We start from the raw sequence: 18455 nt of genomic DNA on the forward strand, positions 1-18455 counted from the left end.
TGAGGTAGGCGTAGAAGATGAAGTACTCCGGGGTAGGCGTAAATGATGAAGTACTCTGAGGTAGGCGTAAACGATGAAGTACTTTGAGGTAGGCGTAAACGATGAAGTACTCCGAGGTAGGCGTAAACGATAAAGTATTTTGAGGTAGGCGTAGAAGATGAAGTACTCCGAGGTAGGCGTAAACGATGAAGAACTTTGAGGTAGGCGTAGAAGATGAAGTACTCCGGGGTAGGCGTAACGATGAAGTACTCCGAGATAGGCGTTAACGATAAAGTACTTTGAGGTAGGCGTAGAAGATGAAGTACTCTGAGGTAGGCGTAAACGATGAAGTACTTTGAGGTAGGCGTAAACTATGAAGTACTCCGAGGTAGGCGTAAACGACAAAGTATTTCGAGGTAGGCTTAAACGACAAAGTACTTTGATATTTTAATGGCTAATGGAATGATGATGATGGTACTAGACAAAATGTGTGTAGCAACGATATGATTACATGGTGTACTATCCTATCGTCCCCCTACAGGTCGTCAAGAGTCCCTTGAGCTGTCATATTTTTGGTGGCAGTGCTCGCACTGATGGTAATGCAATCAAAGGTGAAGTAGACGCGTCCGCGAGCTTTGACCCCGATAGCCCCCCTCACACGGACCACGCCCTTCACTTCATGTGGTACTGCTGGGCCGTTGACCCAACACAGAGGGCCCAACTCTTGGCCAGCGGTCATAAAGACCCTCTCTCACACCTGGAACCCCCCCTCGGGGCAAATCTGACGACGGGATGTTTCGGTCAGTTTCCTGGGTTGCTGTCGTTTAATGGCAGTCGTTTTGAGTACGATGCGGGGATGCGCCGAACCACATCTATGTTTGTTATCGCCTTGAAGTTAAGCAAGGACTCGCGGGTGCAGTACTGCCAGCAAGTGAGAACACTTCTAGACGCCAACGTGCCATCTGTGTCATCCCGGTAAGTTTACAACAAAGAGTTTGGTAATTTAGAGTCTGATAATTAAGAGTCTGATAATTAGGAGTCTGATAATTAAGAGTTTTATAAGAAAGAATTTAATAAGAGTTTGATAATTAAGAATTTGATAAGAAAGAAATTGGTAAGAAAGAATTTAAAGCCCATTGACAACAACACGGATTGTTTTTCTTTTGAAAGAGAACCATTGTCTTTGCGACGGATTTGATTGGTAGATTTTTTACACATAATATAGTCACTATTCTTTGGGTTATTACTGATACATACTTTAAAACTCAGGTAAATAACTTGAAGCGAGAGGTCGAGGAAAATATATGCTGAATACATGCTCGTGTGTAAAAGAGCTACCATATATTATCACAGAGCCCTTGAAAAAATTTCCAGGAAAGTGATTTGGTTTTATGAGAAATAAGAGTTGAGATAAACGCGGACAAAACAGGTTTAACTTGGTAATATCTTCGACAGGAGCTGTAGAAACATCAAAATTTCCTATAAGCTACTTTTCAAGCTCGGGAACTATTTTCAGCTGTTGCTGGCCCCCTTCGCCGGATTGCGGGCTCGGAAACTAGAGGCGGTCGTTATTTCAAGAATAAGCACCTCAAAGTACTATTCACACCCTACTTAAGAAATCTGCAATTGTTGTATTTTGTTTAAGCCGCAAGGATGTAGTATTTGCATTTTAAACATACCCGACCCGCGGATCTCAAAATAAATATTTCAGGTGCGACTTTCCGACATATTTAAGTAGGATATTTGCCATATTTTATTGTTCAATCCGAATTAAAATTACCGCTGTACTACATAACCACAATGATATTTGTTAATGCTTAAAGAAGGCACATTTCTTAATTTTCTGTTAACCGCGGGGTACTATGGGGGGTTTCCGAGGATGCCAGACATCGGCATTTCCCAGATTGCACAAATGTTAATAGTGCAGCTTTTTAGGTTATAAGAGATGAGGTTGTTGCTATTGCTGGGCGCTCGCAGCACGGTATCCCATAATAGTCAACTGCTTCCTCCGCCTCTTCAATTGTCTGGTGCATTGGTGAGAACTTGGTCTCTGGAAGCCAGTAGGTTGCCATTACAGCTAGTGACGTCAGACCCGCAAAGATTCCCATTGGCAGACTCATGTTCATTCCATTAAGGCTGCCCTGGTAACAAATATGCAAATAGTGGTATTCCATTTAAGAAGTTGAAACGCCAATTTCGTATATATAAGTGATACAGTTCCTACAATCAATAAATAGTATTGTCACATAATATAAATATAATATAATAAATAGATATTGCCAAATAAATAAATATTATCCCGCCAATCACTTAGAAGGATTGCCATATAAGGAAATATTATCCCATCAATCACTTACAATCATTGCTATATAAGGAGATATTATCCCGCCAAGCCTACCAACAGTGGACCCGGCGCTGAGAGCGGTATTTCTGAAATTCAAAATAAGGAATAAATTTGTTTAATTATTTTCTCGACTAGCGGTTAAAAAACTACCCTCGGATCAACTTGTTACTTATGACCTTCCCTTGGACCTTAAGTCGTTATTAGTTAAGGCGGTGTACCACGTTTGAGAAAATGACTAATTATCGACCATTTACAAAGCACTGTAAAAAAGCGCTCTGTGTAGATGCATGTTGTTGTCTCGTCTCAAATCCATGCTCATATCCAAGTATCCCCCGTGGGGGATGGGGAGGGGGCATCATCATCCCCCGTTATGCTAATATCCCAAGAGTCTCCCCGTCCATCTGTACCTGATCACTGTTGGGAAGAGCGCGGTGGTCAAGATGTATGTTGTGGTCCACGTGCCGTAAACGAAAGCGAACCCACTTCCCCCCGTTATGCTAATATCCCAAGACTACCCCCCCGACCATCTGTACCTGATCACTGTTGGGAAGAGCGCGGTGGTCAAGATGTATGTTGTGGTCCACGTGCCGTAAACGAAAGCGAACCCACTCCCCCCCCGTTATGCTAATATTCCAAGACCCCCCCCCCCCCCCCCGACCATCTGTACCTGATCACTGTTGGGAAGAGCTCGGTGGTCAAGATGTATGTTGTGGTCCACGTGCCGTAAACGAAAGCGAACCCACCCCCCCCCCCCCGTTATGCTAATATTCCAAGACCCCCCCCCCCGACCATCTGTACCTGATCACCGTTGGGAAGAGCTCGGTGGTCAAGATATATGTTGTGGTCCACGTTCCGTAAACGAAAGCGAACCCAGTGATTGCCAGACCGGTGGTGAGCATGCCCTTATCTATGGAACAAGCGTATTTTAGACACACTGCCAGTCATGGGGGAAGATATTGAGTAGGGGGAGGATTCCTAAAAAAATAAACAACCCAATAGGGGGAAGGCCTTCTAAAAGTCTAAAGTATTTTTTTTCACCGGACCGAAGGGTGTCCTGTGTGAGAAACTTCCCTCTCAAGGTATTTAAAGACAACTCTCTATTAGACTGTTTATATGGCCATAGTGGTTGTTTAGCTACGTAATTAAAGGATGTAGGGACTACCAGGGTTACAGAAAGGGGTGAGCGCTGAGGGGGGAGGGGAAGGTGGGGAAGTGTCCCACCCCTCCCTCGGCAACAAAAAAGTACTTTTTTTTTTAGAATCTCGACGTCTATTTGTGGGTGTGCACCCTCTTATGATATCCTTGCTATTGTCCGATTACTCACCTGGAAAAACTGACACAAGAATACAGATCACAGCACATAAGGCAAAAAGCACTGCATTAGTCAGTCGTCGGCCAATACTGAAAAGGAGGAATTCTTTTGTTTCTCAAAGGTTTTAGAATTATCTAGAACTAGCATACTGATTTTAATCAAGTTTCGATGTATTTTCTTCAGTCCTTCACACTACTAATCGCCATCACTATATGAACATGTGCTATCATGGCGTTGCCATCAAATTTCGTTACTGAATAATCGATGTTTTATATCAATTGTCACCTTTTCATAAGTAGCCATGTAAAAGGCAGCATCGGGACTACCACGACAGAATACAGTGTTGAGTTGAGATAGAGATTTCCGGCGAGGTTTAACATGACCAGGAACAGCGCATTACTCACAAGATTTGTCACGAACCTTCATCAAATAAGAAAGAAAATGATAAACAGGCACTAAAATGCAGACAGTCTGTCCGTTTTGCGGAAAGACTGACTGAGGAACGGGTGGGGTGGAGAATCAGCCAAACGGAGGGACGGGATCTGTTATATACCGGACGTTCTTGTTTACCGGAAATAAGCATTTGATAACAGGGGCTCGGGGCCCCCGCACTTGTGACACGAGAAAGAGTTTTTTTATTATGCAAAAAAATGGCGGAATATATTAGTTGATTATTACTTCTGCCTTTTTTTAATTGTGCTTCTGCGCCCTCGATACACAACAGGATCAGACAGGAGACATGATATAAGCAACAAACAAATACATCCAATTACCAGTTATATGAAAGAATCATAATCCATTTTCGCATTTTTGGTGTCCGTAAGAGATCTATTGGAGTGCGCCTCGTCTTGTCGGATTCCTTGAGTGTCTGGTTCGCACGGATTTCATCGACCAAGGCACGCAGCTTTACCTGGTCTACAGCCTTGTTATTTTTCCCGCCAAATCTCAACAGGACCGTCATTGCTTCATCCAAATGACCGTGAGCTACGAGCCAGCGAGGGGATCTTGGGACTAGCCTAGTTGTAGAAAAATCTCAGAAAACACGCATTTATTTTGACCAATGCGGTTATACCTATAACAGATATGTTAGCTTATTGGTCAAGCTAACTGCTTCGCGAGGGGTATAGCCAGTATTTTTAAAATGAGGGACCAGAAAGGCCCTTAAATTGTGCCCCTTACATTAATCGTATTTTTGGCGGCTGGAATAGAGAAACCGGGCCCCGCTCGCCTTTCCCCCCCCCCCCCCGGGCTACGCCCCTGATAGCGTTGATGTATAACCTTGCATTGGTCAATCTATACTTCTTCTTCTGCTTCTGAAAACGTTCACGTGTAAGCCGAAAAAAAAAAGACATAAGAACCTACGAAAGGCGTTGACCTAAATCACGCTAAACATACTTACGGGTAGAGAAAAAGAAGAACCAAGCAGGGAAGAGCAGACACCCAGACCAGAGTTCTCCACTCACGGATAAGATAGACAAGCATCATTGAGAAAAGCGACGAAAAAGTCCAGTAGAATTCGTTGAGATTTCCGGCGAGGGTCCTCCTGGCTGGGCCAACAAGCTCCATGTTCAGCGTGTAGACGGACAGAACCACCCCGACGTACCCACACCCTAGAACGAACTCCATGAAGCCAAAAAGAGGGACGCTATTGGCGAAAGCTGATCCTAGACCACCGCAGAACTACGATAAAAACGATATTTTAGTGTTGTACGTCAATATTTGTTGTTGTAGCCGCTATTGTTGTTGTTGTCGCTGTTGTCGTTGTTTATGTTGTTGTTATTGCTACCGCTGTAACTGTGCTGCTGCTGATTTCACGTTGTTGTGGTTGCTGTTGTTTTTTTTGCCCTTATTGCTTTACAAGTAACGTAAAAGCTCTTTTTTTCAAGTCAAGGAAAGCGCTGCCATTTTCTAAAGGACTTGATAAAGTAAAAAAAGGTCAAAGCTTGATAAAGACTCACTAATTAAAAATTTAAAAATATTCCATCTATGCAAATATGCACACCTTTCCGTAATTCGTCTCTTTCACTAAGAGGCGAACTAGGAGAAAATTACAAACCGCAATTGCCATGGAACCAAACAGGCATTTCTTGCGACCAAACCTATCCGAGAGCGGTCCAATCACAGGAGAAAGGAGAAGGCTTCCAACGTAGAACATCATCTGTAGTAACGGAACCACAGCAGCCTTGTCGCAGATCAGGTCCCACTCCGAGGCAACGCTAGTAAAGGGACCATCGTACGCGTAATTCGTACAATTATCACAACAAGTGTTGGCCGAACATGTGGTATTATCGTCCGCACAGTGAAAATCCGGGATGCCCATAGCGAACAGGATATTTGTCAGCGGCGGCATCATGGGAAGGGTGGTGAAAGCGTAAAGAAAGTTGTACCAGAAGAATTGGTATGGTCCGAATTCCTTCACGTGGTGAAAAACTTCATCAAACTCTCGGGTGTTACTTGACATCTTGTCTTCGGTGAAGTGATAAGTGCGTGTTTCCCTGGAATATCCAGACATGTTTCTTCTACGACACAAAGCAAGAGTTGATTACCGAGAGCCGAGGCAATAAGCGATATACATCCCGAGGCGGCAGGCTGAGATAGCAGGAGATAGCGTCTGGTGAACATTAACAATCACTATAACAATCAACTGAACACAGACATAAGCACATATTGTATTTAAAGAAGGCCAATCACGCCGATTTTTTGTGAAATGTTGCCAATAAAATTGCCTTAAAAAACTTAGAACATATCTTGTTGTTGTCAAATGTATGGCTAATAACGATTTAGGGGTGTTTTTTTCGCGAAATATACATATTTTTATCTCGTTGACCTATGCCAGGGTACACTTACATTCTATATGTGGCAAAATATCCGAGCTAAACTATTTTCCCTGGCCGCTAGCCATTTTTTAAAACGAGTAAAGCACCCATTTGCCTCCTTGACCGACGCCGTTGGACAATTAGTTATGCTCGGCTGAACAGAGTAAATCAACCGTAAATCAGAGTTTTGATCAAGCATTTGAGTGATCTTCCGAATACCCAGCCTAACAAGGCTCATTAGGTTCTTATGAAAGGGTGCGTATATTGCCGCATTTCAGCCTGCATTGTTCTGTATAAAGAATACCCTTACTGCATTAGGGTGTAAAATGAGGTATAATCCTCTAAGAAAGGCAGGAGCATTTCATTTTCATTTATTTATTTGCATTCCATTTACATTGATGGTATTGCATAACATAATATGGCTTAAATGAGAGTATTCGGTCTTGATTTAAATGTTTTGCATATTAAGTGGGCTACTTTCTTATTCACAAAAGGGTCAAAATTATTAAAAAGGAACAGATATTTATCATCATTACTTAGATTGTCAAAGAAAATGTAGTGGGATTGGATATCAGAAAATAATTGCTTTCGCTCAGAGTGGGATGAGACGCAGAAAGCATGAAATGTTTTTCATCCTCTAAAGTGTTACAAATCTGGCAGATACGCTTCTCTCTTGGAATCGGAGGTTTTGTGTGTCTGCCTGTTTCTATGTTTAGATTAAGATTCCCTAGTCTGAGTTTTGCTAAAGCTTTTCTGTGTTCCATCTTAAGTATTTTATCATAGCATTCACTATATTTTGTGTCTTTTTTGAAAGAGGAGTAAAAAAATAGCTTTTTGTTCAGATTTATAAGACCCATTTGATGACGTTTAGATTCGTTTGTAATATTTGTGATTAATTTTCCTAGTTTAAATTTGTTATAAATCGTCTCCTTATTATATGGGGCATCAAATGTTTCTAGTATCTTACATATTGAGGACATGAAGCTTGATTTACCCGAACATATCAATTCGCTAGAAATTTTCAGGCATTGTTTGGCAATACTATTTTCTGGTAATGCTTGAATATGGAGCCAAAACAGTAAGGTGTTACGTAAAATTGTTGATTTTAGCGATAATCTGCCGGCCTCATTTCGGGCAGAGACATTCGGGGCGCGTTTGTTCAAGCCGAAGTAGTATCTGAAAAATTGGCAATGCAAGCGTTCTAAGGGGTCTGTTTCCCATTTTTGAAAATTTATCGCGTCGTACGCCCCCAATACGTCCGAGTTGTACAATAGGATCGGAGAGAAGAGTGCGTTAAATAACTTGTTATTTAGCTTGATAGGGAATCTATTAAAATTGAGATAGCGCTTGACTGCAAAGATGGAGCGTCTTGTTTTTTCAACTGACCGCAGTTTCGAAGTTGTGAAAGTTTGTAGTAAAAGTACATCCTAAGTATTTATATTCTGTTACGTTATCTAGTTGTGAGCCGTTTAAGAAAAAGCGAAATTTTTGAAGAGTCAGTTTCCGGCATTGTTTTTGAAAAAAAACTACTTTTGGTTTTTTTTATTTACAGACATTAACCAATCTTTACAGAAATGATCGATCAGATTAATCGATTTTTGTAGTCCCGAAGCACTGGTTGAGATAAGAACCAGATCATCAGCATAAAACAAGGAGTTTAAGGGGACCCCATTGGGCAAAAGAACGGGGTCAAGACCAACTGCATTCTGTAAAAGAGAGGGAATGTCATTTAGATACAAATTAAATAATAGCGGGGGAAAAATACATCCTTGGCGAACTCCTCTATTGTATTTAAAAAATTCGGATCGCATACTGCCAGTCTTAATGCGGAGCGGATCTAGCTTTTCCCTAAAGGGTGAAGGGGGGGGGGGGGGGGGGGGGGTTGGCTTAGTGAAAAAGGGGGGAGGGAATATTGAAAAACGGGCGCAGGGCAGTGGTGAAAGGAGAAAGAAGGAGGAAGTTTTTTTCTTCCTTTTTTTTCATCCCCCTCCCCGCCCACCCCCCCCCCCCCCCCCCACCCCCACCCCCTTTCTCCCCTGAGTCCGTTTTGCGCTCGCCCCTAGGAGCCACGCGGCTTAAAATACAAGATGGCGCCCGATCCCGCACGGAGCGGGTTTTCCGCGATGATAACACCGAGTACCGCCTCCAAGCAGGCTAGAATTGATATTACACGACAGTGTTTTTTTCTTTATCTATATAAATAGGATTGTTCCTATGAGTGCTTTTCATAAATGCCCAAAGAGAACAAGACAGAGTTCTTAAGAACTTCGTCTTGTTGGTTACACTAGGATTCCAACTGAGGTTGAGTACTGCTTGACTTTTTATGCGGTTACACGAGCTTACCTTCTCACTTTACGTCCTGTGTCACGGCAAGGGCGGTAGGAACAGTGATTGTTAGGATAAATTCTGACCACGAATTTTTCTATAATTTGGCAATGTGCCTTCTTTACGACGCGCTCATCGTGTTCCGGGCGTGTTTGATTAGAAATACCGGTCAAGCTAGTACGTTGTGTAATCCGAGCTCCCACCCCTTGCCCGACTCATAAAAATAACTATTTTTCATACGGCGTAATCAACCAGGGTGGTAAAAAGGGGTATTATGGATCACGTTTCACGGACCGGGCAAAATGGCTTTTTCACGTTTCACGGACCGATAAATGGCCTTTTAAATCGTTAAATCATGTTTCACGGACGTCGAAATGGAAGATTTCACGTTTCTCGATAGTTAAAAATACGGTGTGAAAAATGGCCAAATCACGTTTCACGAAAATTCCCTTTACCATCCTGATCATCGTGATTAATAAAAAAGAGGAAGTGTTCATCACATACAGAAGTTTGGACGGCAAAATATTGCTGTTCATGAGCTTTTCAAATGCCAACGCAACCTAGAAACCAATTCACACATTTATCACAGGACGTGTTTATGATCTGTCAACGCTAATTATTGTAACCTAAGTAAAGGCCATGACCCATGGGTCGTAGAATAGTTCTCCGGAACTCCACTGCAGTAGATTTTCCTTTGTTCTCTAGACTTCCGGTCACGGAAATAAAATTTATACCTTAGTTAGCCAATAACCGAACCTAGGTTGGAAGCTCTGGTATCCTTTAACTCTGCGTTGATTTCGACTTTTGCTTTAAAAGGTTTTAACCACTGCATAAGTTTGTGAAACTCTCTGTTTTTTGATAAAACGTATTTAATCATTTTTTATTAAGCAATGTAAATAGGTATTCCATTTGCGAGCTCATTAAACCTATTGTGTAAAGTTGTATCGGGGGACTCTCCAGAAAAGTAAACGGGGGGTGATTGTCACATTTTTAAGTAATTTCCACCAACTGCTATTCTAGCCTACGTGTAACCACCGCTGACTCGCGAAACTATCCTCTCGTAGCTACGAGAGGCTACTGCTATTCCTTCATGAATTTTTAACGTTTTTTTCGATTCTGTTATCTCTTAGGGTATAAAATTCGACCGATTGCTATCTCTAAAGGGTTGTTCAACGTTTTTTTCGATTTGGCCATCTTTTAGGGTTAAAAATTCCTTCGACCACACCCAATTTGCTATCTTTTTGGGGTAAGAATTTCTGTTGACCACTCCCAAAGTGCATATCAAACATATTCCCCACATATAGTGTCCTTCGTATGTATTGCCTTATATGGGCATTGATGCCCATATTTAGAGGAGCTACAGTTTTCCCGTTCCCTGATCTCCTGAAAACATGATGAAAATATGCTGATTCATGTCAATTTGAGACTTGCGGCCAAAATTTGTTAGAAAACCTTGATCGCTTGGTCAAATCTTTTTTTTCACTGATCTCGAAAAGCCCTTAGACCCAGGCTCCCAAGAGGTCGGCCGAGTGGGTATGAAGGACACCCGAATTTTGATATGCCCTCCCTTAGGGTTAAAATCGATTTTGCTGACTATTAGCCCTGTTTGTTTTTATCCCCCTCCCCCGGAGGATTGTATTTGCCGCAAAAACCATGAGTAACTTGGCAAGTGACTGCCATGTTGGGTGCCGTGTGCCGTAAAGGAGCATAAACACCAGTTTCGTGTCTGTCTGCGGGGAATATTCTCTATAACAATCAATACTGAACACATTTGAACACAAATATATACTAAACACAATTGAACACAAATATATACTAAACACATTTGAACACAAATATATACTGACACATTTGAACACAAATATATACTAACACATTTGAACACAAATATATACTGAACACGTTTGAACACAAATATATACTAAACACATTTGAACACATATATATACTGAACACATTTGGACATAAATATATACTGAACACATTTGAACACAAATATATACTAAACACATTTGAACACAAATATATACTGAACACATTTGGACACAAATATATACTGAACACATTTGAACACAAATATATACTGAACACATTTGAACACAAATATATACTGAACACATTTGAACACAAATATATACTGAACACATTTGAACACAAATATATACTGAACACATTTGAACACAAATATATACTGAACACCTTTAAGCACAAATATATACTGAACACATTTGAACACAAATATATACTGAACACATTTGAACACAAATATATACTGAACACATTTGAACACACATATATACTGAACACATTTGAACACAAATATATACTGAACACATTAGAACACAAATATATGCTGAACACATTTGAATACAAATATATACTGAACACATTTGAACACAAATATATACTGAACACATTTGAACACAAATATATACTGAACACCTTTGAGCACAAATATATACTGAACACATTTGAATACAAATATATACTGAACACATTTGAAAACAAATATATACTGAACACATTTGAACACAAATATATGCTGAACACATTTGAACACAAATATATACTGAACACATTTGAACACAAATATATACTAACACATTTGAACACAAATATATACTGAACACCTTTGAGCACAAATATATACTGAACACATTTGAACACAAATATATACTGAACACATTTGAACACAAATATATACTGAACACATTTGAACACAAATATATGCTGAACACATTTGAACACAAATATATACTGAACACATTTGAACACAAATATATACTAACACATTTGAACACCCCTTAGTATTCTAATAACAAAAAGACATTTTTTTACAGGTAAAACAAGGTGAACGAAGTTAGTACTGAGGCTCTGGTAGAGAGATATTCTAGCTGAGTTTCTTTGTGCCCTTTCCCTTTTTCTTGCCATTTAATTTCTACGCCTCAACCGTGAACACGGAGTAGTTTCTTTCTCGGCGTCTGGGGCCGTCATGTCCGAGCTTGTATCGGCGCCCAACTTTTGATCTGCTCCCAATCCCTGATTCCCAATCCCTGATTCCCACAGGTTCACCTGCGGTCTCTGGGTCAGGCCAAAAAAATCATTCCACTTCGTAAAATCGCTTTCTCAGTAAGGTTCTAGAAGAAAAAAGCAATTAAACTACTTTCCTTTTTGAATGACATGATAATATTGTAACAGAATGGCTTGACGAAGTTAAGGTTAGAGTTAATTGTCGTTTGGTATTTCACGCTTTTGTCTTGAGAAACGTAAGTCCTTAGATTTTGTTTACAATTGATGGTTTCCTTAGCCTAGTTTGTGGCACGCCCGTTGAGCCTCCGCTTTTTTGATTAACCTTTCTGACGCCTAAATCCAGGGAGTGTCCAGTTTCTTATACGTGCAGAATCGTGGTTTCTTCTTTTCGTTTCAGACATTTTACTTGGGCAGTTTAATTTCTTGAATTCTCTTTTTTAAAAGTTTAAAAACTGCATGCCATTTACACTTCTTGGTTTAGACATTAACCATTGTTATTATCACTTTATACAGTAGATTTTTTGTAGTAACATGCGTGTTGTGCATGCACAGTAAAAGAAATATTTGATAAGAAAGAGTTAAATAAGCGTACTGCGACCTCTACTCTAGCTTAAAAAAGGACATCAAAACCCGGTTTGCCTGCAATGACTATGTAGAAACTGAGAACGAGCAGTATAACAGCGGTTCTTGACTCGCTGGGCTGCTGTCGCTAAAGACCAGGCGTGATCACAGGAATTTAGGGATATTTTGTAAGATCAACTTCCCCACCGGACATGATAGCAAATTTAGGCAATAGGTTTATCAGTTCGTGCACTCCTTTTTCCCTCAAAAGCGTTTCATTGTGGAATGCATTACCACCAGAAGCAGGCGCGTACCCAGGATTGGCCGAGGGGCTGCGCAGTCATAGGTATCAAATGCAAAAAAGCATAGTGTTTGAAGATTCCTTAATAAGACCAAGGATTCCTAAATATGACCAAGGGGGCCTGAACAAAAGCTAACGCTCACTCGTTAGCAGCGATTAAGATCTCGCTCAGGAATTAAGCGCCGCGCCCCTATTGACATTTATAAGCTTTGCTTCAAGGTAATTATCGAAATTAAAGATTAAAGATAATAAGGAAAGCTGTTTTCGAGTTACGGAATTGTCGAAATTACAAGTTGATTTCACGTGTCATTCTAGATTTAAGGAAAACTGTTGTACAGTTTTGGAGTTGCAAGGAGTTGTCGAAATTACAAGTTGATTGCTCTTGTCACTCTAGGTGTAAGGGGAACTGTAATGATGTTTGTCCAGCCATGAAGACCACTTTCCTCGGCGCGTCCCTGGAGCCGTTAAATGACCTTCTCCTTGACTGGGATCTACTTTTTGCTTATAACAATTCTGATATCGATATCAACAACAAGACGCTCACAGAACCCACAGCGCAGAACATTGTTTTTAAGCCGGATGCCCTCCAGCCTGGTGTACGATATAAACTGAGGTTAAACGCATTAAGAAAAGGTGATTATCTTCTCCCTCTTTGAGAACCGGTGTGGGGACTCTCCCATAATAGTTGTATCCTTAAAAGTACTTGAAAGGGGTGGCAAGGGGGAGGCGCATCATTCATTTTAAAGTTTTGTATCGTAGCAGAATAACAAGCACAGAATAATTAACGGCTTGTTATCGTTTATCTAGCAGCCTGAGTGATGCCTTGTTACGTTAGCTAGCACAGCCTGAGTGATGCCTTGTTACGTTAGCTAGCACAGTCTGAGTAATGCCTTGTTATGTTAGCTAGCAGTCTGAGTAATTCTTTGTTACGTTAGCTAGCACAGCCTTAGTGATGCCTTGTTATGTTAGCTAGCACAGCCTGAGTAATGCCTTGTTATGTTAGCTAGCACAGTCTGAGTAATGCCTTGTTATGTTAGCTAGCACAACCTGATTGATGCCTTGTTATGTTAGCTAGCACAGCCTGAGTAATGCCTTGTTATGTTAGCTAGCAGCCTGAGTAATGCCTTGTTATGCTAGCTAGCACAACCTGAGTAATGCCTTGTTATGTTAGCTAGCAGCCTGAGTAATGCCTTGTTACGGTTTTCCTCGCAGGGGAGGTTGATACAGGATTTTCCGAGATCGCGTTCCAGACAAACATCCCCCCACTTGGCGGCTCTTGCTCAGTCTCGCCGGCTCAAGGTAAAACCATACACGACTTTGAAAAATGCCGGCATCTCACGTTCGGCCCTCGGGGAATGGAGTGAGGCCACAACAAAAAAATCACAACAAATTTCCTTTTTTATACAATAAAATACAAAAATATACTTTGACAGTGTCACACGTGCGATTTCACCGTGTTTTTTCAGATATGAGGCCTTCGTGGCCTCGACTCCATGTAGTCCCCGGGGGCCAACTTGTAAGATTCCGGCATTTTTGAAAGTCGCGTATATTCAGCACAAAAATTCTCTCTTTTCTAGCAAAAACATATGTTGCTTATTGTTGTACGGTCTTTTTCTATTCAATCCTTTATTTGAAGCGACCAGATTATTTTTTCCCTATTGCGTGACACCTTTCAGTAATGCGTGACACAGCCTTATTGATTTTTTTGCACGATGTAGATCTCTTGTTACTTTATTAGTTGTGTAAAACGACGCTATTGTTATATTATTCATTGCGTGACACGGCGCTATTGTTATTTTACCCATTGCTTGACACGACACTATTGTAATTTAACCCATTGCGTGACACGGCCCTTTTGTTTTTTTACCCATTGCGTGACACGGCCCTATAGTTACGTTACGCATGATTGGCACGTCCTTATTGTTATATCAATTACGTGACAGGATCCAATTGTTACTATAGCTATTGCGTGACACGGCCTTATTGTCACTTAAGCCATTGCGTGACACGTCTCATTTCTTGCGTGACACAACCCTATTGTTATTATAGCTATTGTTTGACGCGTTCCGTTTGCTCTTTTGCCCAGGTCATGCGCTCACCACTCAGTTCACGGTCACGTGTGTCAGCTGGTCGGATGTAGACGAGCCTCTTTCTCTTGACGTGTACATCCGGGATGGTGCACAAGACACCCTGATCGCATACGGAGCCGTAACTTCTGTCTCTTTTGTGCTTCCTGTCACGCCATCCACGAAGAACGTCACGGACCTCAAGATCTTGATCAAAGACAGCTTTGGTTGTTACTCAAAGCGCATACTTATGGTCAATGTAAGAGAACTGATTGAAAGGCGCAAGATCATCCTAATAATGATGCATTGCTTTGGTGACTCTTTTCTACTTCATAGTAGAAATAGGCAATTTGCACAAAAAACCACGTGACTGTTTATGTTGGCATATGCGCGCTAAACAAATAAAAGAAATTAAGCGGTAACCATTCAGCCAGAAAGTTTGTTTAAAATTGCTTTTTTTCATTTAGAGATTTTATTTTCTAGTCGCTCTCAAGCGTGATGGGCAAAGTCAATATTGTGTTTATTTTGGCTTGCATTTTTTGCACTAAAAGTCACGTGACTTCTTGGCGCAAACGCATATGTCGTAAAGTTTACGGGCTTTTGACAGATTGAAATATAATGGGAAGGGTTTTGACTTTTTCTCCACCGTACTCCTTTTGCTTGTTTTAGTTCCGTCACAGACCCCTCCCGTCACTTTCCTTTCGTCTGTTCTTATAATCCTCGTTTGTCTCTGCCCAAGTAATATTACAGCCAACCTTCTTTCAATATCTTTGCTACCGTTTATTTATAATCATCACCCTCGCTCACCTTTTCCCAGGTGAGTTCAGACGGAGACATGCTTTCGACTATCGAGACGCTTTTGAATCAGGACGGGACAGTTATGAATATGATTCTCGCGGGAAACACGAAGGACGCCTCTCAGTTGATCGCCGCCTCCAGCTCACTCCTGGTGGAGATGTTAAAGAGCTACACCGCAGCGGGGGACTCACCCTTGGGCGGGACAACGGAAAGAGGTAAAAAAGGGGGTCGGTGGTGGTGGGGGGATAGGGGGAGGTACAGACGACCTCTAAGTAGACGCAGGTGATCATTTGAAGGAAGTAAAATAAGAGCGTCGTAAGCGGGTAGGGAAGGGGGTACAAACTATCGCCAAGTAGACGCAGATGACCATTTTCTCCAAGTCATTCAGGGGTACTGGTTAGGATAGGCAAGTGAGCTGCAGAGGCGATCAATTCAAGTCCCTTCATTCAATCGGGAGGATATATGTTAGAATGAGGTACATCAGCAAAAGCGAACTGAACCGCGAACCGGATGGAGGATGTAACTTAGAGCAGGAATGGAGCTGGAAAGAGACAGTTTATGAGTGCCTGCAGCTTTTTTCTGAGGGAGGGGGGGGGGGTTGATCTTAGATGTGCTGCTAGTTGGAGGGACTGGAAATTACTAGATGGCGGGTGGAGGAAGAGGAAGATAGGAGGAGGAGGAGAAGGAGAGTGGGGGAGAATGGGGGGAGGGGGGAGGGGGAAGGAAGGTGGAGTTGGAGTTTGAGAGTAAGGTAGCATAAAGTTTTAAAAAAGGGTTGGCTATTTTGGGAACCATTTACAAGAAGAGCGGCCATTCTGACACTTACATTCTTTACAATGTTTTATAAGGAGATGGCGGTTCGACACCTGGTGGAGTAAATGAAACAGCAGTGAATATTTTAACTACGGTATGTACCATTTGTATAAATTAAAACTCACTACCCTACCCCTAGGATATTTTCATTTTACTGAATTCAAGTGGGCTTTTATTTTTTGCGAATTAACAGGTTTATGTAATAACTTTCAATTGCAATAGTTGCAAATTCAGCGTGAAATCGCGCAAATAGGAGTTCGCCTTTACGAAACAGCCCCCGCGCACGCTCTGGGTATATAATCTGATAGTAAATTAGCACATATCGTATCCACGGAAAATAGGAAAAACAGTTTTGCCCTTAAAGCACTAGCCAAAATTTGCATATGGCAACTCTTAAATGAAAAAGTAGTTCAATGATATAGATAAAATGAGATATCCTTTTGGAGATTGACATGTGCTTATGGGAATAAGGCGTATTTTATTAATTTCGGTGGCGGTTAGTGTTCGATCATTTTTGCTAAAAACAATATGATTTTGCCCATTTTGGCACCTAACAAAATTTTTTGCAATAGAAAAAAAAAGATTAGATGAGTAGATGCTCATTTGTGTGATGAATCTGTGGATGCAACTTTGCTTGATTACCAAAAATCTGGCTCCCACATCTTTTAGCGCGACAAGTAGACCATAACATTAAAGAAGGCCAATCACGCCGCCATTTTATGCTCCCGCTCAATGCCGAGTCACACAAGCATCCATTTCCATCGGCTAATTCAAGCGAGTAACCAAGATATTTTCAATCAGATATCGTCAATAACGTATCGGCCTTCATTTGTACATTGATATTTTGAAGCTTCCCTGCGAATAAGCCGCTGTATTATAGTATGATAAACAATAACAAAGGAGTGGTTGATCGACATTTTTTAATTATCGTCGCCGTCGCTATTTGTTCTACAGATGATCGAGAGGGTGGTCAACATGACGTCACAAATTCCTATTGTCTCAATGGAGGACGTGAAACAGATAAGCGGGACTCTGGCGTCCATTACTGGGGTGACCTCCTCCCTAACACCCACAGCGCAGGTAATATTCACCAACCTCACAGGGGGTGGGGTGGGGACTCTTTCGTCCATTACTGGGGTGACCTCCTCCCTAACACCCACAGCGCAGGTAATATTCACCACCCTCACAGGGGTGGGGTGGGGGCTCTGGCGTCCATTACTGGGGTGACCTCCTCCCTAACACCCACAGCGCAGGTAATATAAACCACCCTCACAGGGGAGGGGTGGGGACTCTTTCGTCCATTACTGGGGTGACCTTCGCCCTAACACCCACAGCGCAGGAAATATAAACCACCCTCACAGGGGGTGGGGTGGGGAATCTTTCGTCCATTACTGGGGTGACCTTCGCCCTAACACCCACAGCGCAGGAAATATTCACCACCCTCACAGGGGGCGGGGTGGGGACTCCTGTCGTCCATTACTGGGGTGACCTCCTCCCTAACACCCACAGCGCAGGAAATATTCACCACCCTCACAGGGGGTGGCGTGGGGACTCTGTCGTCCATTACTGGGGTGACCTTCGCCCTAACACCCACAGCGCAGGTAATATTCACCATCCTCACAGGGGGCGGGGTGGGGACTCCTATCGTCCATTACTGGGGTGACCTTCGCCCTAACACCCACAGCGCAGGTAATATTCACCACCCTCATAGGAGGTGGGGTGGGGACCTCTGCCCTCACACTCAACGGGAGGGGTGTGGTATTCGGGTCACCATTTCTGAGGTGACATCTATCATATATATATATTTATTTATAATATAGTATATTATATTTTTATCTTTTAGATCATAGTATTTAATGATTATATATTTTAGCATATTTGTAAAAGCTCCTGTTGTTTTAGCTTCTGATAGGACAACCCTGAGTAATAATAAATAAAGGTTTCTATCTATCTCACACCCACGGCGCAGGTATAACACCACCTACTCACGGGGGTAGGCTAGGGTGGACTCTGGTCGCCATTACTGAGGTCACCTCTTGCCTCACCCCCAGGGCGCAGGTAGAATACAACTTTTCACAGGGGGTGGGGTAGGGTAGGGTGAGGTGGGGGC

General features: G+C 42.0%; 2 protein-coding genes across 7 annotated transcripts in view; one reads left to right on the forward strand and one right to left on the reverse strand.

The window, feature by feature from the left end:
* LOC5509599 (polycystic kidney disease and receptor for egg jelly-related protein) overlaps positions 1–18455 on the forward strand; it is a 68662-nt gene that overhangs the window by 25413 nt on the left and 24794 nt on the right. For 2 of the 3 annotated variants that reach the window (XM_048720162.1, XM_048720164.1), the window contains exons 18-24: positions 521–954; positions 13063–13301; positions 13881–13967; positions 14755–14993; positions 15552–15747; positions 16381–16439; positions 17300–17425. In XM_048720162.1, the coding sequence (XP_048576119.1) occupies positions 521–954; positions 13063–13301; positions 13881–13967; positions 14755–14993; positions 15552–15747; positions 16381–16439; positions 17300–17425 (1380 nt within the window). The remainder of the gene's footprint in view (positions 1–520; positions 955–13062; positions 13302–13880; positions 13968–14754; positions 14994–15551; positions 15748–16380; positions 16440–17299; positions 17426–18455) is intronic. The other variant, XM_048720163.1, reaches the window with a different exon arrangement.
* LOC5509581 (solute carrier family 22 member 15-like) lies at positions 1202–6933 on the reverse strand. Of its 4 annotated transcripts, XM_048720170.1 has the most exons (10): positions 6483–6933; positions 5638–6154; positions 5035–5315; positions 4409–4651; positions 3921–4055; positions 3648–3724; positions 3159–3230; positions 2991–3027; positions 2337–2409; positions 1202–2120 (listed from the first exon to the last, which is right to left on the reverse strand). In XM_048720170.1, exons 2-10 carry the CDS (start codon positions 6145–6147, stop codon positions 1911–1913), a joined length of 1638 nt encoding a protein of 545 aa, XP_048576127.1. In that variant the 5' UTR covers positions 6148–6154; positions 6483–6933; the 3' UTR covers positions 1202–1910. The 4 variants fall into 4 exon arrangements, with proteins under 4 accessions (XP_048576127.1, XP_048576128.1, XP_048576126.1 ...); XM_048720171.1 differs by lacking the exon at positions 2991–3027 and having other exon boundaries at positions 3122–3230; positions 5638–6246; XM_048720169.1 differs by lacking the exon at positions 2991–3027 and having other exon boundaries at positions 3122–3230; positions 6483–6932.

Source organism: Nematostella vectensis, chromosome 12 (assembly GCF_932526225.1).
Source record: "Nematostella vectensis chromosome 12, jaNemVect1.1, whole genome shotgun sequence".
NCBI classification, from domain to species: domain Eukaryota; kingdom Metazoa; phylum Cnidaria; class Anthozoa; order Actiniaria; family Edwardsiidae; genus Nematostella; species Nematostella vectensis.

Excerpts from the sequence above, each read along its gene's own strand:
- LOC5509581 (XM_048720170.1), bottom strand. The coding sequence starts at position 6,147 with ATGTCTGGATATTCCAGGGAAACACGCACTTATCACTTCACCGAAGAC. Across the intron at positions 2,410-2,990 it reads CTCTTCCCAACAGTGATCAG|AAATACCGCTCTCAGCGCCG; the intron begins GTACAGATGGTC and ends TTTGAATTTCAG. Across the intron at positions 2,121-2,336 it reads CTCCTTATATAGCAATGATT|GGCAGCCTTAATGGAATGAA; the intron begins GTAAGTGATTGA and ends ATTTGTTACCAG.